This window comes from Bos indicus x Bos taurus, chromosome 17 (genome assembly GCF_003369695.1).
Source record: "Bos indicus x Bos taurus breed Angus x Brahman F1 hybrid chromosome 17, Bos_hybrid_MaternalHap_v2.0, whole genome shotgun sequence".
Classification (NCBI taxonomy): domain Eukaryota; kingdom Metazoa; phylum Chordata; class Mammalia; order Artiodactyla; family Bovidae; genus Bos; species Bos indicus x Bos taurus.
Window position 1 is genome coordinate 19,339,034 of NC_040092.1, and position 23,090 is coordinate 19,362,123.

General features: G+C 49.1%; 1 protein-coding gene and 1 long non-coding RNA gene across 4 annotated transcripts; one reads left to right on the forward strand and one right to left on the reverse strand.

Moving 5' to 3' along the window:
- Positions 1 to 4,335: 4,335 nt before the first annotated feature.
- On the reverse strand, positions 4,336 to 16,438 carry HPD (4-hydroxyphenylpyruvate dioxygenase). 3 transcript variants are annotated; one of them, XM_027566866.1, is made up of 14 exons: positions 16,359 to 16,438; positions 15,999 to 16,025; positions 15,402 to 15,464; positions 14,961 to 15,065; positions 14,170 to 14,212; positions 13,895 to 13,977; positions 12,450 to 12,539; positions 10,839 to 10,942; positions 10,139 to 10,216; positions 8,731 to 8,893; positions 8,529 to 8,600; positions 7,014 to 7,136; positions 4,771 to 4,887; positions 4,336 to 4,695 (listed from the first exon to the last, which is right to left on the reverse strand). In XM_027566866.1, exons 1-14 carry the CDS (start codon positions 16,359 to 16,361, stop codon positions 4,585 to 4,587), a joined length of 1,182 nt encoding a protein of 393 aa, XP_027422667.1. In that variant the 5' UTR covers positions 16,362 to 16,438; the 3' UTR covers positions 4,336 to 4,584. The 3 variants fall into 3 exon arrangements, 2 of the variants coding, with proteins under 2 accessions (XP_027422667.1, XP_027422665.1); XM_027566864.1 differs by having other exon boundaries at positions 10,839 to 10,993; XR_003515228.1 differs by having other exon boundaries at positions 7,014 to 8,600.
- Positions 16,026 to 22,863, forward strand: LOC113907553. Its single transcript, XR_003515229.1, has 3 exons — positions 16,026 to 16,110; positions 21,727 to 21,875; positions 22,751 to 22,863. It is a non-coding gene; the product is annotated as an uncharacterized LOC113907553 (long non-coding RNA).
- Positions 22,864 to 23,090: the final 227 nt, after the last annotated feature.

Here is a 23,090-nt window from a genome sequence, read left to right on the forward strand (position 1 = left end):
GGGGATCTTCCCAAGCATCCCCCCCTTCCCAAAAACAACTTCCTTAAAAAAAGAATAAAGGTTATGATAAAGAAAAAATAACTAGGAGAAGGGGGAGTCAGGGGGAAGGAAATTAAATTTTAAATAGGATGGTCAGGGAAGCCCACTTACCTGACGTGAACAAAGCACAAAGGAGATAAGGGAGTCAGCCCTGTGGAGATCTCGGGGAAAGGTGTCTGAGGCGGAAGGAACAGTGAGTGCAAAGTCCTGCGGCAGGAGCCTGCCTGGTGTGTTTGAGGACCAACAAGGAGGCTTGCATAGCTGCAGCTGAGTGACAGGAAGGGTGAGGCAAGGAAATGAGGTCTGAAAGGTACCTCATGGGGGAGGCAGATGCTGTAAGGCCTCACAGGGCAGCACAGGAACGTGCCAGGGCGTCCAGTTCAAGGCTCAACAAAAGACACTTCCAAATCTCAGTTTCCTTCATGTTCCCTCTTCAACCTGCTGCTATATTTTCCACCTTGATCAATGACACTTCTATTCATGCCTCCACCCACCTACCACTGCTGCTGCTGGTTACCTAAGCTCAAAGGCTGGAAACCCTAGACTTCTTTTCCCTCAGCTCCCAAGGCTGATGGTTCTCCTTCTACCATGTTCTTCAAATTCATCCACCCCTCCCTCTGCCCCTTAGTCCCACAGGCTAAGTCCTCTCTTCACTTCATTTGCTGTGGGGGCCGAAAATGGAGGCTCAGCTCCATACATCTGCATGCACAGGGCACATGGGGTTGTGCTAGAGGGGAGGAAGTGCCAGGTAGACTCAGGCGAGAGCACCTCACCCAGACCCCTCTCTAAAAATAAAAAGAGCAAGCACATAGCACTGATGCTGTGCCAGCCACAGTCTGAAATGTCTTTGACATTAAGCTCATAGTAGTGCAAGCTCTAGGAGGTAAGTGTTATCCCCATTTAACAAGTGAGGGAAACTGAGGCATTGAGGGACCAAGTAGCTTGCCCAAGGTCACACAGCTAGCAAGCAGCTGATGTAGGTGTGAACCCAGGTAGTCAGGCTCCCCTAGTCTATGCTGGTTCCTGTGGGTCTGCTCTGCCCACACCCCATCTAAAGAGGCAACAACTGCTTTGCACCAGCTGATTGTTGCTGCATAAGAAGGCAAGTTCAGAACTGCCTGACTGGACTTCACTGATGGCGCAGTGAATAAGAATCCGCCTACCCACCTGAAACTATCACATTATTTGTTAATTGGCCTTACCCCAATACAAAATAAAAAGTTTTAAAAACTTCAACTTAATTGGATTTTTTCAAATGGATAAATACAACTGTATTAAAAAAAAAAAAAAAAAATCTGCCTGCCAATGCAGGGTGCATGGGTTCCATCCCTGGTTCAAAAAGATTCTACCTGCCTCAGAGCAATTAAGCTCATGCACCACATTACTGAGTCCAAGTACTGCAACTGCTGAAGCCCGAACGCACCTACAGCCTGTGCTCCGCAACTAGAGAAGCCACCGAAATGAGAAGCCCACCCACTGCAATGAAGAGTAGCCCCTGCTTGCTGCAACTAGAGAAAACCCTCACAAAGTAACAAGGACCCAGTACAGAAAAAAAAAAAAAACTGCCTGGTTGTCCAAGTAGAACCAGAATCCTAGAATTTGTATGTGAAATATCCCAATCTTCTGAAATGTTGACTTGAATTTGTTGAAACCAGGCAGATGACATAAAATACATCTGTGAGCCAGCTTTGGCCCATGAGCCACCAGTTGGTGACCTCCTGTGTCACAGAACTTTCCTTCTTTGCATAAACCATGGGGAAACGGGGAGGGATTTTTAACCAGCAGCACGGGCCTGGGACCTGCCATTATTCCTTGGGTTTCTCACTGCTCTTCTTTTCATTTCTGAATTCATAATCCTAGAAGCCTGATTTTCTATAACCTGACCCTCCCCCCCCCCCAAAAAAGTCATCCCAACTCCTTCATTATACCAACTCCAATGTTTTTTCTTACACAAGCTTGTAGTTTTGATCTGACTCCTCCTCAGGGAGGGCTGTCAAGCATCAGAAGCAGAAGAGATCCTATTTGCCCCCATCTCTTCTCTGGTTTTGAAGAAAAATTTCCTTCCAAGTGTTTTAGGATTCAGTAGCTCCTTTCCCAACTGTATCATTATTTTGCAAGGGCCATTCATTCACACTTGTGTATGAACCAGCCTCTTTCCAAATGGAATCCACACTAGGAGCAGGGCTCGGGGGAATGGGGCTGCATTTGGGAGTGGGGTTGGGGACACTAGAGTCTGCCTTACCGAGTGTGTGCTCAGTTGCTGTGCTGAGTCTAACTCTTTGAGATCCCATGGACTGTAGCCGGCCAAGCTTCTCTGTCCATGGGATTTTCCTGGCAAGAATACTGGAGTGGGTTGCCATTTCCTCCTCTAAGGGATCCTCCTGACCCAGGGATCAAACCCTCATCTCTTGCATCAGCAGGTGGGTTCTTTATCACTGAGGGTAGAGGGCAGAAGCTGAAGGGCTCAGATCCCTTCTACCGGCTCTCACATCAGGAACCAAGTCCCGTGGTTGAGCAAGTATGATGCCCCCAAGTCCTTTAGCTAACACCTCTCTGTCCAGAAGTTTGGGCTTAGGGCAGCAAATTTGAGGACAGTTCATCCTTAGAGATCATAACGCCATCGGACAGGATACTGTCAAGCAATGTCGAACCTTAGGGCCTTTACCCTTGCTGTACCTGAACCGTGAACTTCCTGATGTTCAAGCTGGTTTTAGAAAAGGCAGAGGAACCAGAGATCAAATTGCCAACAACCGCTGGATCATGGAAAAAGCAAGAGAGTTCCAGATAAACATCTATTTCTGCTTTATTGACTATGCCAAAGCCTTTGACTGTGTACATCACAATAAACTGTGGAAAATTCTGAAAGAGATGGGAATACCAGACCACCTGATCTGCCTCTTGAGAAATCTGTATGCAGGTCAGGAAGCAACAGTTAGAACTGGACATGGAACAACAGACTGGTTCCAAATAGGAAAAGGAGTACGTCAAGGTTGTATATTGTCACCCTGCTTATTTAACTTATATGCAGAGTACATCATGAGAAACGCTGGACTGGGGGAAACACAAGCTGGAATCAAGATTGCTGGGAGAAATATCAATAACCTCAGATATGCAGATTACACCACCCTTATGGCAGAAAGTGAAGAGGAACTAAAAAGCCTCTTGATGAAAGTGAAAGTGGAGAGTGAAAAAGTTGGCTTAAAGCTCAACATTCAGAAAACGAATATCATGGCATCAGGTCCCATCACTTCATGGGAAATAGATGGGGAAACAGTGGAAACAGTGTCAGACTTTATTTTTGGGGGCTCCAAAATCACTGCAGATGGTGACTGCAGCCATGAAATGAAAAGACGCTTACTCCTTGGAAGGAAAGTTATGACCAAGCCAGATAGCATATTCAAAAGCAGAGACATTACTTTGCCAGCAAAGGTCTGTCTAGTCAAGGCTATGGTTTTTCCTGTGGTCATGTATGGATGTGAGAGTTGGACTGTGAAGAAGGCTGAGTGCCGAAGAATTGATGCTTTTGAACTGTGGTGTTGGAGAAGACTCTTGAGTGTCCCTTGGACTGCAAGGAGATCCAACCAGTCCATTCTGAAGGAGATCAGCCCTGGGATTTCTTTGGAGGGAATGATGCTGAAGATGAAACTCCAGTACTTTGGCCACCTCATGCGAAGAGCTGGCTCATTGGAAAAGACTCTGATGCTGGGAGGGATTGGGGGCAGGAGGAGAAGGGGACGCCAGAGGATGAGATGGCTGGATGGCATCACTGACTCGATGGACGTGAGTCTGAGTGAACTCCGGGAGTTGGTGATGGACAGGGAGGCCTTGCGTGCTGTGATTCATGGGGTCGCAAAGAGTCGGATAGGGCTGAGCGACTGAACTGACTGACCTTTCTCCTAGGATGCTCTTTCCCCAGATTTTCTCATGGCTGCTTCACAAATATCATCTCCCAGAGAGCCCTTCCCTCGATCGAAATTGGCCCTCCCTCCGACCCTTACCTCTACACAAGCTCATCACTCGCTTCATTTTCTTAATAGCATTTACCACAAAAAGATATTGTCTGTGTTTTCCTTTAGAGTGTAAGTCCTCTTCACCCTTTGGTTCCATAACTCCCCTCCAACCTACTTGGACCTACTTAGCACAGGGTTGCACCAGGCGCCTCCGAAGCTTCCCCAGCCTCTGAGCTTCCCCAGCATCCGTAAAGTGGACGCCTCCTACAGGGCTGCCGCCTTGAGCTCCCCCTGGCGGCCGAAGAACGTCACTGATCCAGCCCGACACAAACGCGTGGACACTGCCTTGGACTCTGCTTTGCTTTATACCCAAGGGCAGGAGAGTAGAGGCCCCAAAGAGGGGCATGGTAAGTAGTGGGCGGAGCCTTTAGTGTGTGTGGGAGGGGTCCCGGAGTCGGATGGTGGGCGGGGCAAGGAGGGCTCCCTTCAGCTCCAGTGGAGTGGGCGGGTCACAGGGCGAGGGGGCGTGATCCACCGTGCGCCCCGCTCCCGAAGGTGGGCGGGGCCTCGGTGGCTCTTGCTGGACCTGCGGCGCCTACATGCCGGACACACCCCCATTGGGCTCCATGTCGGTGAGGTTGCCTCGCAGGTCCTGCTCCTCCTCGAAGGCCTTGAACAGTGAGTTGAAGTTGCCGGCTCCAAAACCCTGGAGCGGGAGAAAGGAGATGAGCTGCGAGGCCCAGAAAGCCACCCGCCGAGGACAGGCGGTCCTTAGTGATACCTGGTGATTGTGGCGCTGAATGACTTCCAGGAAGAGCGTGGGCCGGTCCTGCATGGGTTTGGTGAAAATCTGCAGGAGGTAGCCTTTCTCGTCGTAGTCTACCAGGATCTTCAGCTCCTAGGTAGGAGGCAGGGGACTAGGTAAGGGGCAGGCTGGCCCGCCCCCCTAGCCTGAAATGGTGGGATTCTTAGAAAGGCCATGGGGGTTTCTGCACCCCCAAAGCCAAGACAAGACCATTTTCTGCAGCAGTTCCAGACACTTCCAAACAGATCCCCCAATTGTCCTCTTAGCACCTCCCCACTTCAGCCCCTGTATCAGCCACCTAAGGCTGGTGTGGACCACACAAGTACCACCCAAGTACCACCCACACAGCTCTCCAGTGCTTCTGCTTTTGTCTCCTTACAATCCATCTTCCACACAGACAGAGATCTTTTAGAAATCACATCATCTCATTCCCCTGTTTCCATTCTGCAATGGAAACTAGAACTCTCCTATGTGGCTGCTGGGAATGTAAAATGGTACAGCTGCTGTGGAAAACAGTCTTGAGAGTTCTTCCAAGAGTTAATAGTCGAGTTACCATATGACCCAGCAATTTGACTCCTGGGTATCTACCCAAGAGAATTAAAACTTGTCCACACAAAAACTCATACCCAAAGGATCATAGCAACATTATTCCTAAGAGCCAAAAAGTAGAAACAAATATCTATCAGTGGATGAATGGATAAGCAAAATGTGGTCTCTTCATCCAATGGAATATTATTCAGTTTTATAAAAAGGAACACAGTACTGACACAGGTTTCATGGATGAACCTTGAAAACTTTATGTTGAGTGAAAGAAGTCAGTCACAAAAGATTACATATTATATGATTCTATTTATATACATATTTAGAAGAAAGCAACTCTGCTGCTGCTGCTAAATCGCTTCAGTCGTGTCCGACTCTGTGCGACCCCATAGACGGCAGCCCACCAGGCTCCCCCATCCCTGGGATTCTCCAGGCAAGAACACTGGAGTGGGTTGCCATTTCCTTCTCCAATGCATGGAGGTGAAAAGTGAAAGTGAAGTTGCTCAGTCGTGTCCAACTCTTAGCGACCCCATGGACTGCAGCCTACCAGGCTCCTCCGTCCATGGGATTTTCCAGGCAAGAGTACTGGAGTGGGATGCCATTGCCTTCTCTGAAAGCAACTCTATAGAGACAGAAATCAGTGATTGCCTAGGGCTAGGAGTGAGGAGAAGGTAGATGGAGAGATTGGGAGGTGGTGGCTAAGAAGTCTGATGTCTCTTTGAAAGTGATGAAAATGTTCCAAAATTGATTTTGATGATTGTTGCATAATATAGTGAATAGCCAAAAACCACTGAATTGTGTTTTTTTTTTTTAAATAACATGTTCTGTGACTTATATATCAATAAAGTTGTTAAAAATAAAGCCAAGAAAACCTCCAAAAAAAAAAAAAAAAAACCCAAACCCAAACCTCCAGTGGTTTCTGACCACAGAAGAAAAAAATCCAGACTCCTGAATAGCCTACCAGAGGAATTGGCTCCTGCCTCCCTCTGTGACCTGGGCCACTCCTCAAACATTTCCCTTCATACACTCTGGCCCTCTTTCTGTTCTTAGATACTCAGAGCTTGCTGCTGCCTCAGGGCCTTTGCACTTGCTATTTCCTCTGCCAGGACTGCTCTTTCTTTAGACCTTCATGCAGCCAACCGCCTCTCATCATCTCGATCAGGGTTCCCAACCTCTGGGATCTATGCCTGATGATCTGAGATGGAGGTGATATAAGTACAATAGAACAAAGTGCACAATAAATATGATGTGCCTGAATCATTCCCAAATCATCTCCTCCCATCCCTGGTCTGTGGAAAGACCATCTTCCATGAAACTAGTCTCTGATGCCAAAAAGGTTGGGGGCCATTGAATTAGATTTCACTGAAATGTCACCTCCTCAGAGAGGCCTTCCCTGACTGCCTCCTATGTAGTAGCCCCAGGTCACTCTCTGTCATAGCCAGTTTAATCACCAACTTTCTCTCTCTCTCTCTCTAATGGTGTTTGTATTACTTATTTATTTGTTTGTTGTCTGTCTCCTCACTAGAATGCAAGTTCAGGATGGCAGGGCCCTGGTCTGCTCTCCTTCCTCTCCCCCACATCGCAGAGCCTGATGCCAGGGTTAGACGACATTTGTGAGATAAGATGGAACTCAGGGCTTGTTCTTCTTGGCTGACCCAGGATCAGGCTTTAAACCTCACCTCTAGGATATCAATATTCTCCTTCACCCGGATCTTGGCCATCTTGAGCTTCTCCCGCAGTTGTTTGTAGTATGTGGATGGAACAGCCAAAAACTCCACGCCTCTCTCTCTCAAGTGGCGAATCTGTCTCAGAGCAGGGTCAAGGTCAGTCCTTTTCTCTCCATGCTCAACACCCCCAGCCAGGTAGAAGTGCTGAGCCAGGGTCCTTTTCCAAGCCCCATCAACTGCTACGATGCGATGTCACCTCATCCCCTTCCACCTCTGGGCCTTGTGGGTCTCATGAGAAGAACTGCAATCACTAACACTTAATGGAACCTCACGATGTGCCTGTCTCGGCTTCCCCAGTGGCTCAGTGACAAGGAATCCGCCTGCAATGCAGGAGACCTGGGTTTGATGCCTAGGTTGGGAAGATCCCCTGGAGGAGGGCACAGCAACCCACTCCAGTATTCTTGCCTGGAGAATCCCATGGACAGAGGAGCCTCGTGGGCTAAAGCCCATGAGTCACAAAGAGTCAGACACGACTAAAGCGACTGAGCACACACACATGCATGTGCCTGTCTCGAGCACTTTCTATGTACTGTCTCCTTACATTGACGCAGCGATCTTCTGAGACATTTGGATGATTATTCTCCCCACTTCATAGCTGGGAGAACTGAGGCCTTGAAAGATTAAGTATCTATTCTCAACATAGTAGCCAGGGGGGGTTATTAAAATACTAGTCAAATTATGTCACTCCTCTTCTTACCCTACCCTGGTGTCTCAGAGTCAAAGTTCTCACCATCTGCCCTGACTCCTACATTCTGACCTCATTCCTGGCCCCGCTCTCCTTTGTTCATTCTGTTCCAGCTGTTCCTTTTTTCTTTTTAATCTTTATGTCACACCAAATGGCGTGTGGGATCTTAGTTCCTCAACTGGGAATCGAACCCATGGCCCCTGTGCACAGAGTCTTAACCACTGGATCACCAGGGAGTTCCCTCAATAAGCATCTTTTGAGCAAATGAAAAAATGAATGAAATGAAGTTGCCATGGTCATGCAGTGAATTCTTGGTTGCTCTGGGACTGAATGGTACAGGCCAGGCTCCTGTCCACTTGGTCACCCAACCTCCCCAGAGGCTGGGGCCATAGACTCAGGACACTTAATTTGACTGAAAGGACCTACTGGATCCTGTGACTTAATAGATTCATTTTCAAGTTGAGACAACTGAAGCCCAGAGAGGAAGTTGAATCCCTGGAGACACACAGCAAGTCACAGGTAGAACCGGGTCTAGATCCAGGCTTCCTGTTACTCTGGCACTTGCTTCTTCTGTAGCAGAGAGACAGAACTTTCTGGGGGTGGCAGTGTGCCTGCACATGAGTGGCAGGAGCCTGCAAGAGAACCCCGTCAGCTATCTGGGCCAATGAAGGGGACCCAGGACTTCCACTTGCCACCCCCACCCCTGGCCCCTGACTCAGTTTGCAAAGTTTGGCTCTGGAGCTGAATGGGAGGTGAATTAGGACCAGGAATGGGCTTCTCACTGCTGTGATGATGTCTTTGGTCTTGAGAGCAATGTGCTGGACCCCAGCGCCCCCGTTATAGTCCACATATTCCTGCAGAAGGGAAGCAAGGAAACCATTGTCAGTGGCTCCAGCCAAGAGCCTCAGCTGCAAGAGCCCTCATGCCTCTTCCCCGCTTCCCTCTTTCCCAGCCAAGGTCCCCGGGGCAGGAGACAGAACTCACCTGGATCTGGGACTTCTTCTTGCCCGGTGCTGGCTCATTAATGGGCATCTTGATGGATTCCTCATAATTGGCCACCACGACGGACCGCAGAGAGCTGTACTCCGTGTGCACCTGCGTGTCATCCACGGACCAGAAACGGTGGAACTGCAAGTTCTTCAGGTACCTGCGGGGTTGCCGGAAGGGCCCGCCGGCTCTGAGTGCCGGCCTAGGACTGGCCCTCTGCCCCCACTCCACCTTCCAGAATTTGCTCCCTGAGCAGGCATCAAAAAGGGAACTGCCTTTCACATCAGACACATCATGAATTTTAGGACAGTGTTCCTTTGGGTGGAAGTAAAGCATCTGGTAACAAGACCTGTATACATGATGACACACCAACAGATGCAGAACCTTTTTTTTTTTTTAAAGTATCATTTATTTTATTTAAAAAATCATTTTTATTTTTTAAAAGAAATGATTTTTATTTTTAAAAAATGATTTTTTAATAATTTTTATTTTAAAAAATAATTCTTATTTTTTAGGCTACTTTGTGCACGTGTGGGATCTTAGTTCTCTGCGTGCGTGTGTGTGTGTTCAGTTGCTTCAGTCGTGTCTGACTCTTTGTGACCCCATGGACTGTAGCCTGCCAGGCTCCTCTGTCCATGGGATTTCCCAGGCAAGAATACTGGAGTGAGTTGCCATGCCCTCCTTCAGGGGGTCTTCCTGACCCAGGGATCAAGCTCCCATCTCCTGTAGCTCCTGCCTTACAGGTGGATTCTTTACTGCTGAGCCACTGGGGAAGCCCCTTAGTTTCCTGTCTGTCAAACCCGTGCCCACTTGTTCAGTGGAAGCGTGGAATCTTAAGCACTGAACCGCCAGGGAAGTCCCTGGAGGTGCTTTTGAGAAGGGCTATTTGCTTCTGACTTGCACCCACGAGCTCTTTGACGAGCTTTTGAGTAGTGGTAGCCTTCCTCCACTGACTTATTGGAAAAGACGCTGATGCTGGGAAAGATTGAAGGCAGATGGAGAAGAGGGCAACAAAGGATGAGATGTTTGGATGGCATCACGGATTCATTGGACATGAAATAGTGCAAGCTTCGGGGGATGGTGAGGGACAGAGAAGCCTGGTGTGGTGCAGTCCATGGGGTTGCGAAGAGTGGACACGACTTGGTGACTGAGCAACAACAACAAAACCTTCCTTCAAGCCTCCCTGAACTATGACACCCCCAGTGCTGATTCTCCAAGGTTTCCTGGAGGGGCTTGGTTGGTCAATTTGGGCCTTAAATCATCAGATCTCCATGGTGACAATTTTACAGAGAACAGATGAACTGGTGACCTCAGGCTAACCTCCCCTGCCTTGTGCTCTATTTCCTGATAAGACTGGGGAGCGGTCCTGTCACAGGTGTGGGAAGGGCTTGGGCCAGGAACTCACCATTCAGAGGCAGACACCATCTCTTGATCAGGCTGGTTTCCCACAATGTGATCGATTATCTCGAGACTGCAGCTGGGCCTGGAGAGGGAAACAGTGGGTGAGGAGAAGGCTACTCCCTAAATCTCCTTTTCCCTACCCCTCAATAACAATAACTGCTCACTATTCCATAGCACTTACTATAGACACTTTATTTGCCTTCACTCACATACTATTACTAGCCCCATTTTACAGATAAAGAGACTGAGGCTTAGAAAAATAACTTGGGACTCCTGGTGGTCCAGTGGTTAATAATTTGCCTGCCAACGAAAGGGATGCAGATTCGATCCCTGTTGGGAAACTAGGATCCCACATGCAGCCGGGCAGCTAAGCCTGTGTGCCACAACTACTGAGCCTGCGTGATCTGGAGCCTGCGAGCCACAACTAGAGAAGCCCACTTGCTGCAGTGAAGACCCAGCACAGCCAAACAAAGGAAAAAGAAAAGTAATTTGCCAAGGTTAAATAGCTAGGAAGTAACAGAGCTGAGATTTGAACCAAGGCAGTTGTGTTCCAGAGCCTATGCTCTTCACCTCTATGCTGCCTCTTCAAGCCAATCCTGGGGGACCCTCAGGGGCTCCCCCAGCAGGTCCCGAGATGCTCTGCCTGCCCTGCATGGATGAAAGGGCCTTGCTTTCCACCCTCCCCTGTTCCAAGGGGCACTCACAGCTTGGAAAGTTGGGGGTCCATGAATGGTGGTGCCTCGAATCCAGGCAGGAACCGGCCAGTATAGTTCATCTTCTCCACCAGGGTGTGTGTCGTGTCCCCATACTGTGGGTGGCAAACAGCCTGAGGTCCCATCCCGGCTGAACCCAGGCCACACTGCATGGGGCCAACACAGCCCTGGGTTCCAGCCCAGATCTGGTCCTAACTCCAAGTGTGATCTTGGGCAAGTCACTTCCCCTTTCCGAAATGAACTGCAATTTGACATTTGGGAATTTGACAGTCTCCCCATAGGACCAGAAGCTCTGTGGGGGTTGTGATGACGTCTTGCTCATGATACCATCCTAGCTCATCATAGGTGCTCGATACAAATATGTTGTCTGCATGAAGAATGATGAGGGCATTGGATCTAATTATATGGAAGGATCCTTTCAATCACTCTAACAATCTTTGCATGTATGTGTCCTGTGTCACTTTAGTTGTGTCCGACTCTTCACGACCCTATGGACTGTAGCCTCCCAGGCTCTTCTGTCCACGGGATTCTCCAGGCAAGAATACTGGAGTGGGTTGCCATGCCGTCTTCCAGGGGATCTTCCCCACCCAGGGATCAAACCTACATCTCTTACATCTCCTGCATTGGCAGGCAGATTCTTTACCACTAGCACCACCTGGGAAGACCCTAAGAATCCTTGAAAGTGAAAGTGAAGTCGCTGAGTCATATTTGACTCTTAGCAACCCCATGGACCGAAGCCTACCAGGCTCCTCCGCCCATGGGATTTTCTAGGCAGGAGTACTGGAGTGGGGTGCTATTGCCTTCTCCAAGTTGTAGTAAATCTTGAGGAGGGGGACTTCCCTGGTGGTCCAGTGATTAAGACTTCACCTTCCAATGCAGGTGGTGTGGGTTGGATCCCTGGTTGGGGAGCTAAGATCCCCTATACCTTGCAGCCAAAAGCCAAAATATAAAACAGAAGCAATATTGTAACAAATTCGATAAAGACTTTAAAAATGTTCCACATCAAAAAAAAAATTTTTTTTAACATAAATCATGAGGAGGAAGGACCTATGATGGTCTCAGGTGCTAAACAGGCTTTGTTGGGTTATCTACGATATGCCAGTGCTGTTGTTCTAAGTACTATGTATGAATCATCTCATTTGATCCTTAAAATGACCGGAGGGAGGGATCACAGCTAAAGGAACAGGCCCAGAACTGTTAAGTAGTGTTTGGCAGGTCACACAGGTGGTCCTTGCTCATTTAAATGGACTTGCAGAGAGGTGAAGTGATTTGTCTAAAGTCACACAGCTTGAGTGGGGAGGGGCTTCCATCCCATCTCCTTCCCCAGACCCACCCATCTCCTTCCTTCGGAGCCCCTGCCTGCCGCTTGCAGTCCCATGCTCTCACCTCGACTGGGGAGGAAGGGAAGCCCAGAGATGGGTGACTGGGAGCCCCCCTCAGCCTCTGCACACCAGCCAAGAATACAGGCGATCGGGGTCGAGGGAGAATGTTTGTGCTTTGAGGCACAAGGATGGGATGGTATAATGGAGTCAGGGGTTGGGAAAGAAGGGTCCTGGCATCTCTGTGGGTGTAGGCAAGGTGGAGGCTCCAAAGTTAACTCACCGTCTGTAGCACAGCAAACTTCACCTTCCCAAGCTTATCTTGCTCTACCCAAGGCTCCCGCACAATCTTGGCGCCTCGTTCCCGGGCTTTCTGCAGAGGAGACGGGGTGGGGAGGCGGTCCGTGCTGGATCCTCAGGGAGCCCTTTGGCTGTCCCTGCTGGATCCTCTCTGTGTGGTCCTGCCACAGCCTCTTCCAGTGTTTCCAGCCCCAGGCAGGAACTCCAACCAACTTTAACTGTTGCCCTTGACACTCATGCCTCATGCCCATTTGGCAGATTGGAAAACTGAGGCCCGGGGCTGTGGGGGACAAACCAGGTGAGGGTGGGGGTCTGTCCTGCCTGTCCTGTGCTCACTCACTCTGTGGCCCTGCCCCCGCTCTAGGCTTCAGTTTCTTCATTAGTGAAAAAGGGTGGTTGGATAAGTCGAATACCAGCTGGCATTTATTTATTTATTTTTAAAAACATTTATTTATTTGGCTGCATTGGGTCATAGTTGCAACATACAGGATCTTCTTTGTAATAGGCGGGCTCTGGAGCATGTAGGTTGCCCCATGACATGTGGGATCTGAGTTCCTAGACCGGGGATTGAACCCACGTCTGCTGCATTAGAAGGCAGATTCTTAACCCCTGGACCACCAGGGAAGTCCCCATGCTGGCACTTATTGAGCACCTACTATGTGTCAGACCCTCTGCCAGTTGCCTTACATGCATGATTCGTGTATTTATTTAGCAAAACCTCATTACTGGATGTCTATGCTTATCACATGTCAGGCATTGTTGTAAGTATTAACCTCTTAAATCCTCATTACGTGAAAGGCACTATTATTGTCTCTTTTATGAATGGAGTCATTCACTTAAAGATGAGGACATTGAAACACAAAGAAAGTAAGTCATTCACCTAAAGTCACACAGCAATTAAGATTCAGACGCAGTAGTCTGCCCCTGGAATCTACACTTTAAACCTGTAAACTGCCTCTTTTAAAAAAAGAATTAATTACTTTATTTGACTTCACTGGGTCTTACTTGTGGCATGTGGGAGCTAGTTCCTTGACCAGGGATCAAACCCAGGCCCCCTGCATTGGGAGCTTGGAATCTTAGCCACTGGAACACCAGGGAAGTCCCTAAACTGTCTCTTGAATACTTGCTTGGTACAGAATCATGCCTATGAAATGATAATTATGATCTCGTTTCCTCTTTGTAACAACTCAGTGAGATAGGTGGTTATTCCCATTTTACAGATGCAGAAACTGAGGCCTGGAGAGAGATTGCTTGGCTACCAAGGGGCAGATGTCACTGGAACTCAGGTATGTGTCAACCAGCGTCTGGGCACATCACTCCAGCGTGGCAGTGCCCTCCAGCCCTGACCGATGGGAGGTCCCTCTGGCAGACAGAGGGCAGGCTGAGGCTCCCTGCTTTGTCTCCACGCCAGCCCATGTGCGGTCTCACCTGCACAATGTAGTCACAGTCCTCCACCTCGAACGCAATGTCCTTCACTCCATCGCCGTGTTTCACCAGGTGATCGCCCATCTCTGTGGTCAGCAGGGGAGGCAGGTGATGCTGGAATCACAGCCCCTCCCCCATACTCTCAGCCTTCTGAGCTCCATCTCCTTCTGGGCTCAGGCCCCCTCCCTCAACCCTAACCCACCTCTGTGTCCCTGACCCCTACCCACAATACCATGTCTCCACTCCTTGGCACCTTGAACCCTCCAAGGCCCCCTCACCTTTGTTCCAGGGGTTGAGGGCAGAGGAGAAGACGAACACGATCTAAGATGTAGAGAAGAGGGATGTTGCTGGTGGGTCAGGTGAACTTGTGGAGGTACACCCCCAGCCCCTCTCCCTGCCCACCAGCAAGATACCCCTGGTGGGGCATTAGGACCACCTCCTCTCTGCCAGGCAGAACTACTCTTTTTTTTTTTTTTTGGCTATGCCGTGTGGCATATGGGATCCTAGTACCCTGACCAGGCTTCCAACCCATGCCCTCTGCAGTGGAAACACAGAATCTTAACCACTGGACTGCCAGGGAATTCCCAAGGACTCTTGATCCTGGGTTCCTGCCCCTTCTCTGCCTTAGTTTCCCCTCTGGTCCTGAGGGATGGGGGCTTCCCCCATGCCAGAGCTGCCTGGAGTCCCGGGATGAGATGGTGGTCAGGCCTGCCTATGGGGAGAGCTCCAGGGACCTACAGACCAGGGCACAGCTCAGAGTTAAAGCTCTGATGCTGGAGGCCTTTGCCCACTTTTCCCGAACATCCATGAGACCAGCATTGGGCCAGGCTGAAAAGGAGACCAAACCAAAAAGGTCCCTGTTGCGCGTTGTACAAAGGTGCCCATGGGGGCTGACCTCAGCACAGGCTCCGCTAACCACACCAGGCAGCCTGGAAGAGCACCCAGCCGCCTGGAGGAAGGGCCTCATGGTCTGCTGCACCCAGAGGTGCCAGAGCCACCAGGGAGCCCAGAGACCAGCAGGGGAGAGACGGGCCTCCTGGAGGAGTGGGGGCCCGGTGCAGAGACTCACCTGCCCTTGCTTGACCACATGGCTCACCACTTCCCGGGAACCGGTCTCCAGGCCCTTGTAGGCTAGGGGCTCAAAGCCCAGCTTACTGCAGTAATATGACGCAGCCTGAATCACAGAGTTGCAGGCAGGCCTGTGAGGGGTGAGGCGCTGGCCCACACCCCCACAGCGTGTCTGCCCCATTGCCCCAGGTACTGTTCCTCCTGGGAAAAACACCTGGCTCCCTGGCCCATGCTGATCTCCCTTAAGGTCCCCGCTGGGATCTGCAGCCTGGATTGTGTAATTAGGATCCAAAGAGTGACTGTCCTTCCAGGACACTCCTGACACTGGCCAGGATCCTCCCTCCCAGCAGCCAATCACAGACCTGGCCAGAGGCCTGCCCCTGTCCTAGAGGCCTCCTTGCCTGCCCTCTGCCCAATCCCAACACCTCGCCCCGGCTTCTACCTGCTTGGCATTGCCAACCCAGAAGGTCACAGAGTGAAAGTGGAGGAATCGGCCTCTTTCAGGCTGCAGAAGGAGAGAAGGGGTGAGACTGAGTCCCTAGAAGTGGGTCTAGAAAAGTGTCAGTGGAGAGGAGTCCCCTAGCCCTCTCCCTTGTGCCACCCTCAATCCCAGAAGTGAGGACAAGTCACCTCACCCCACCCCTCTGCCCTGAAGCCTTGCCAAGCCTCGAAAGAGGGTTCTCATGTAGAAACTGAATTCCTGTGGGTTTAGGATTGGTAAGCCCCACCCACTGAGGAGGTCTGCCCAGGTTTCACAGCGTGAACAGCCTTATGTTACAGGAGCAAGGATTTAAATTAGACCTTAGAAAGAACTTCCAGACACGATTAAGCAATTGGCAGGAATTTAAAAAGAGGTAAAAATTTTTCTTAGGAAGGCAAGGTTGAAGTGAGTCCAGTCGCAATGAGGTCAGGGGAGTGCAGAGATGAACCTGAGCCTGTATCCAGAATGTCACGTACCCACTGAAGCTCTTCCTCTTCTGCCCTTTGCTGACATCCCAGGCTCCCAGGGCCCTGACCCCACATTTCCCCTCCTGCTTACCTTCTCTCCTTTGTCGCTGTAAGTCGTCTAGGAAGAAAGAAAAGAACAGTAAGACACAGACACTCGGACACAATGTGCTTATGGAAATCTCACCGCAGATCCCTACCATCAGGTAAGGCCGCCATGGGTCCAGGCAGGCTCTTTTTTTTTTTTTTTAAGCTTAGGCTTTTTTTTTTTTTTCTTTCTTTTCTTTCTTAATTCATGTATTTTTAATCGAAGGATAATTACAATCTTGTGTTGGTTTCTGCCATACATCGCCATGGATCAGGCATATGTCCCCTCCCTCTTGAGCCTTTCTCCCACCTCTCACCTCCCACCCCATCCCACCCCTCTAGGTTGTCACCCCAGGCAGGCTCTTACCATGATTGATCGTGGTCACACTTCCTGCTGAGAAGACTGGGACTAGAGGCCAGCGGAGTGCTGGACAGAAATATTTAACATGAAGCTGGCCCCGCCCCCGGCCTCCTGGCCTTCCTGGGGGTGGGAGCTGATCCTGGAGGCTCCTGTGCCTGGAGACCTCTAATCCAGCCACAGCCTCATTGGACAGGGTGACGCTGTGAGGCCTGGAAAGGGGGACTGACATGCCCAAGGCCACTAGCCAGTGGGGCACAGAGGCAGGCACAGACGCCAGGGGCACGACGTTCTTTCCAGGACCCTGTGCTGGGATTTCGATCTTTGCCCTCCAGAATTCAAAGCCCAGAAGCCAAGGCCAGCTTGCATGCAGAGGTGACTCCAGAATTCATAATTAAGGGGAATTTGAGCTATTTCAAATCCTGAAAGATGATGCTGTGAAAGTGTTGCACTCAATATGCCAGCAAATTTGGAAAACTCAGCAGTGGCTACAGGACTGGAAAAGGTCCGTTTTCATTCCAATCCCAAAGAAAGGCAATGCCAAAGAATGCTCAAACTACCACACAATTGAACTCATTTCACATGCTAGTAAAGTAATGCTCAAAATTCTCCAAGCCAGGCTTCAGCAATACGGGAACCGTGAACTTCCTGATGTTCAAGCTGGATTTAGAAAAGGCAGAGGAACCAGAGGTCAAATTGCCAACATCCACTGGATCATGGAAAAAGCAAGAGAGTTCCAGAAAAACATCTATTTCTGCTTTATTGACTATGCCAAAGCCTTTGACTCTGTGGATCACAATAAACTGTGGAAAATTCTGAAAGAAATGGGAATACAGACCACCTGACCTGCCTCTTGAGAAACCTACGTGCAGGCCAGGAAGCAACAGTTAGAACTGGACATGAAACAACAGACTGGTTCCAAATAGGAGAAGGAGTACGTCAAGGCTGTATATTGTCACCCTGCTTATTTAACTTATATGCAGAGTACATCATGAGAAACGCTGGGCTGGAAGAAGCACAAGCTGGAATCAAGATTGATGGGAGAAATATCAATAACCTCAGATACGCAGATTACACCACCCTTATGGCAGAAAGTGAAGAGGAACTAAAAAGCCTCTTGATGAAAGTGAAAGTGGAGAGTGAAAAAGTTGGCTTAAAGCTCAACATTCAGAAAACTAAGATCATGGCATCCGGTCCCATCAGTTCATGGGAAATAGATGGGGAAACAGTGGAAACAGTGGCTGACTTTATTTTTTTGGGCTCCAAAATCACTGCAGATGGTGATTGCAGCCATGAAATTAAAAGACGCTTATTCCTTGGAAGGAAAGTTATGACCAACCTAGATAGCATATTCAAAAGCAGAGAGATTTCTTTGCCAACAAAAGTCTATCTAGTCAAGGCTATGGTTTTTCCTGTGGTCATGTATGGATGTGAGAGTTGGACTGTGAAGAAGGCTGAGCGCCAAAGAATTGATGCTTTTGAACTGTGGTGTTGGAGAAGACTCTTGAGAGTCCCTTGGACTGCAAGGAGATCCAATCAGTCCGTGCTAAAGGAGATCAGTCCTGGGTGTTCTTTGGAAGGACTGATGTTGAAGCTGAAACTCCAATACTTTGGCCACCTCATGTGAAGAGTTGACTCATTGGAAAAGACCCTGATGCTGGGAGGGATTGGGGGCAGGAGGAGAAGGGTATGACAGAGGATGAGATGGCTGACTTGATGGACATGAGTTTGGGTAAACTCCGGGAGTTGGTGATGGATAGGGAAGCCTGGCATGCTGAGATTCATGGGGTCGCAAAGAGTCGGACATGACTGAGCAACTGCACTGAACTGATGTTGCCCCAGCCTGTTTTTTTTTTTTTTTAATGAAAGCCCACTAATTATTTATTAATGTTTATTTATTTATTGGCTGCATTAGGTCTTCATTGCTGCATGGGCTTTTCTCTAGTTGTGGCAAGCAGGGGCTACTCTTGATTGTGGTGCTTCGCTTCTCTCTCCTTTTTTTTAACTTAGTTGATTTATTTATTTATTCATTTTTGGTCGCACCGGGTCTTTGTCGCTGCACGTGGGCTTTCTCTAGTTGTGGTGCGCGGGCTTCCCACTGCGGCGGCTTCTCCTGTTGCCGAGCACAGGCTCTAGGCACATGGACTTCAGTAGTTGCAGCACTGGGGCTCCGTAGCTGCGGCTCATGGGCTTTCATTGCTCTTCGGCATGTGGAATCTTTCTGCACCAGCGATTGAACCTGTGTCCCTTACACTGGACCACCAGGGCAGTCCCAGCCTGGGTACTGGGGAAGAGGTTGTGGCCCCACCCCTGGCCTGGAGTGGGTGGGATGTGGGAGCTATCGCCCTGGGAGGAGGAAGGCCTGGATTCTTCCCCAGAATCCCCCCACACCTGAATCTTCAAGGCTCAGTTTCCTGGAACATGGTGTGGTGACTGCTGGCCAGCTGTGGCATTTACCTGAGGGCTCCAGGACAGCTCCCCCACCCTCGTCTAACTCCACCTCGGTCCCCAGAAACCCCATTGCTGAGCTGTCTTCCTAGGGAACTGATTTCATCAACTATCCTCATTGCCTGAAAAAACATTCTTTCCAGTCCCTGATGCTGGCAGTCTCAGCCTGTGACTATACCCCTCACCCCCTGTCTTGCATTTTGGATTTCCAAACGTCCTGCATTAGCCTTTGTTGTTGTCTTTTGAAAGTAATGTTTATTTTACCCCAGTGGCAAATCATTCATAGTTTTTTCCAATGTATTTAAACTAAAAAAAAAGTTCACTAATTTCTCCCACTCCCTGCCCCATCCCCCACCCCGCCCCTGACAGTCACAGGCCAGGTCTCTGTGCCTGTGAACCTGGTGTCTGATGTGTTTTGCTTTCTTTGTTTGTTTTTCTTTGTTTTTTTTTTTTTTTTTTAACACATTCTTGACCAGAGGCGTATTAATACATCTTTTGTCATCTTAACATTATTGACCGGAGACCTAGCAGTATCACTTACATAGCAAATCACCAGTCACAGGTGTTAGTTTCTGCAAAAATTCTACTATCAATAATGAGTTAAGATACTGCATATAAGAGAGATCATAGGAGGTCTACCCTGTTGGTCCATTGGTTAAGACCCATGCTTCCACTGTAGGGGGTGCAGGTTCAATCCCTAGTCGGGGAACTAAGATCCATATGCCAAAAAAAAAAAGGAAATTTCAAGAGAAGGGAGGATAAGCACACTAGTCAGGTAAAGAAAACTTAGGTGTGAAATCCAGAACATTCACACCCAGGTTTTCTTTACCTTTTCACATTCACCATATGAGTATTCCACTGGCTTTAACGCTAATCCTAATTATAACACTGGATGTAGCCCTACCTCCGCCCTATGGCTCTCTTTGTCCTAAAGTTAATAAATACCCTAAGCCAACACCAATAACCCTATTAAAAAAAAAATAATCACTGGGGACGCCCTAGTGGTTCAGTGGTTAGGACTGTGTGCTTTCACTGCTGAGGATCCAATCCCTGGTTAGAGAGCTAAGGTATTGCAAGCTTCATGGTATGGCCAAAAAAAAAAAAGAGAGAGAGAGAAAGAGCAATCATATAGTGTTTGTCTTTCTCTGACTTATTTCATTTGGAATAATGCTCTTGCAACCCATGCCTGTTGTTGCAAATGGCAAAATTTTTATTCCCTTTTACGGCTCATTGTTTTAAAAATATTTTGAAGATTTATTTATTTATTTTGGGGGGCTGTGATGGGTCTCCATTGCTGCACGTGGGCTTTCTCTAGTTGCAGTGAGCAGAAGCTACTCTCTAATTGTAGTGTGTGGACTTCTCATTGAGGAGGCTTCTCTTGCTTTGGAGGACGGGCTCTAGGGCCCTCAGGCGTCAGGAGCTGCGGCTTCCAGGCTCTAGAGCACAGACTCAGCAGTTGTGGCGCACAGGCTTAGTTGTTTCCCAGCACGTGGGAACTTCTCAGACCAGGGATTGAACCAGTGCCCCTTGCATTGCAAGGCAGATTCCTAACCACTGGACCACCAGGGAAGCCCTATAATTTTTTTTTTTTTTGGCTAGTGAGTTGTGAGGTCTTCCTGTATGTTCGATATTAGCCCTTTATCAAATATGTGATTTGCAAATATTTCCTCCCACTCAATAGGTTGCCTTTTCATTTTGTTGATGGTTTCCTTTGCTGTACAGAAGTGTTTTAGTTTGATGTGGTCCTATTTGTTTATTTTTGCTTTTGCTTTTGGTGTCAGATGCCTTAAATTTTTTTTGTTGTTTGTTTCTTCTTCTATTTTTTTTTTGGCTTGCAGGATCTTAGTTTCCTGACCAGGGACTGAACCCAGGCCCCAGCAATGAAAGCACTAAGTCCTAACCACTGGACAACCAGGGAATTCCCTGCCTTTTTTCTTTTCTTTTTTTAATACTGAAAAACAGATAATCCTGGTAGGTTATAACCTTGAGGATCATTCAGTCCAACATTCAATCCAATGTTCCCATTTCTCAGATAAGAAAAATGAACTAACAGCAAGAAGGTGCCTGACATTACTCCCCTCATTCTTTCCTGCCCCCCTCCTCCCTCCTTGCCTCTCTTGTCTTCCCCTCCCAACCAGAGAGCAAAGAGAGGCTTGTACCGGGGAGGAGCACCCCTTCCCACCTTCCTCAGCAAGACCTGCTAGGTCCTCCTGGTCCACTCTCAAATTTCCACCTCCTCCAGGAAGCCCTCTCAGAACTAGGTCAGAGGTTCAGCTGCTTAGCTGCCATGGGTCAGCCTTAGTCAGCAAACCCCTGGGAGGTGGGACCTGGGACAATCAGAGAACTTTCCTAAGCCAGTCAGAATAGAACTGGAATGTGAACCAGATTATTCTAAGTCCAGAGCCTACACTTTTTATTTTTGGCTGCACCACTGCATGGCATGTAGTTCCCCAACCAGGAATCGAACTGGAGAACCCTTGTAGTAGGAGTGCAGAATCTTAACCTCTGGACTGCCAGGGAAGTCCCCAGAACCCCATCGCCGTAGGCATCACCTTCTAGGCAAGTGGGAGATATTGATCCCCCCCCACCAGACAGATGGGAAGACTGAGGCTCGGAGAGTGAATATATGCCCCTAGGGTTGTAGAGCTGTAAGAACAGAGATCCTAGCTCCGGCCTATTTGCTTCTATTTGCTTCCCACCAGTCCAGACATCTTTTCCCTCTTCTCTGCTTCCTGGGCAAATATGAAGGTAGGCAAGGTGGCCCCACCTCCTTATTCTGCCCCCACTGGGCCAGTCTGCTTCTGGGTCCACCTTGGTGCCCTGAGTCTAGGTTTCCATCTGAAAACAGAAGTGGGTGGAGCCCAGAGTGGCCCTCATGGGCCAGGAGTTTCCACGTGGGAGAATGTCTCAGTGCACCCTCCCATCCCAGGTGCAGAAGAACATTGTGAAGTTGGCCCTTGCTTGCGGCGGCCAACTCAAATCCTTTCTCCTGGAACCTGATCTGCCCTGTGCCCTCGGCACAAAGTTAATGTTTGCTGAATCAAGGAAACACGTCAGCAGCAGCCTCGGGTGCCAAAGGTAAGTGACCGGCTCTGCTGACCAGGGCTGGTATCTTCGTCCCTCCTACACCCTGGACTTTGCTTCCATAAACACTGTGGGGTCTCGGTCACGTGTTGGAAGCACCCCTACATGCCTCTCCCATCTGTGGGAGAGGTGGGGGAGGGGAACCTACAGGACCCAGTCTTTGGAGCCCCCGGGCCCCCTTCCTGGGGCTCTATCTCAGGCTGGGCCCAGTTGGAGAAGGTTAGCGGTGGATGGGTACGGCTGCCTTGGCTCTTTGTTCCTGAGTGGCCAGTCCATGCCCATCCTGTGCTAGGAGCTAGGTGCCAGATGGCTTGCTCAAGGAGCCCACAACCTAGATGTCCTCATGTGACTCACCCTCCACTGTGCCCTGGTGTGTAGACGACAGGGAACCCGCAGGCTTGAGGCTGATTTTCTTTCTTTCATTTTGTAAAAAATAATTTTTAAAATTTATTTTTGGCTCTGCTGGTTCTTCACTGCCGTGCAGGCTTTGCTCTAGTTTTGGGGAGCCGGGGGCCCACTTTCTAGTTGTGGTGCCAGGGCTTCTCACTGCGGTGGCTTCCCTTGTTGCAGAGCACTGGCTCTAGGGTGCTTGGGCCTCAGTAGTTGTGGGATGTGGGCTCTAGAGCACAGGCTCAGTAGTTGTGCAAGAGCTTCAGTTGCTCCACAGTCTGTGGGATCTTCCTGGCCTAAGGATCGAACCTGTGTCTCCTGCACTGGCAGGCAGATTCTTTACCACTGAGCCATGAGGGAAGCCCCTGATTTGATTTTTTTTTTTTCTTTTAACATAGTTGAGCCAGCCATTATCCTGAAGATTTGATAATCATCTATTTAGAATCTTGGCCTTTTTTTTTTTTTTTTTTTCTTTTTAGGATGCACTAGGAGGCCGGTGGAATATTAGTTCCCAGATCACCTGACCTCCCTCTTGAGAAATCTGTATGCAGGTCAGGAAGCAACAGTTTGATCTGGACATGAAACAACAGACTGGTTCCAAATAGGAAAAGGAGTACGTCAAGGCTGTATATTGTCGCCCTGCTTATTTAACTTATATGCAGAGTACATCATGAGAAACACTGGACTGGAAGAAACACAAGTTGGAATCAAGATTGATGGGAGAAATATCAATAACCTCAGATATGCAGATGACACCACCCTTATGGCAGAAAGTGAAGAGGAACTAAAAAGCCTCTTGATGAAAGTGAAAGAGGAGAG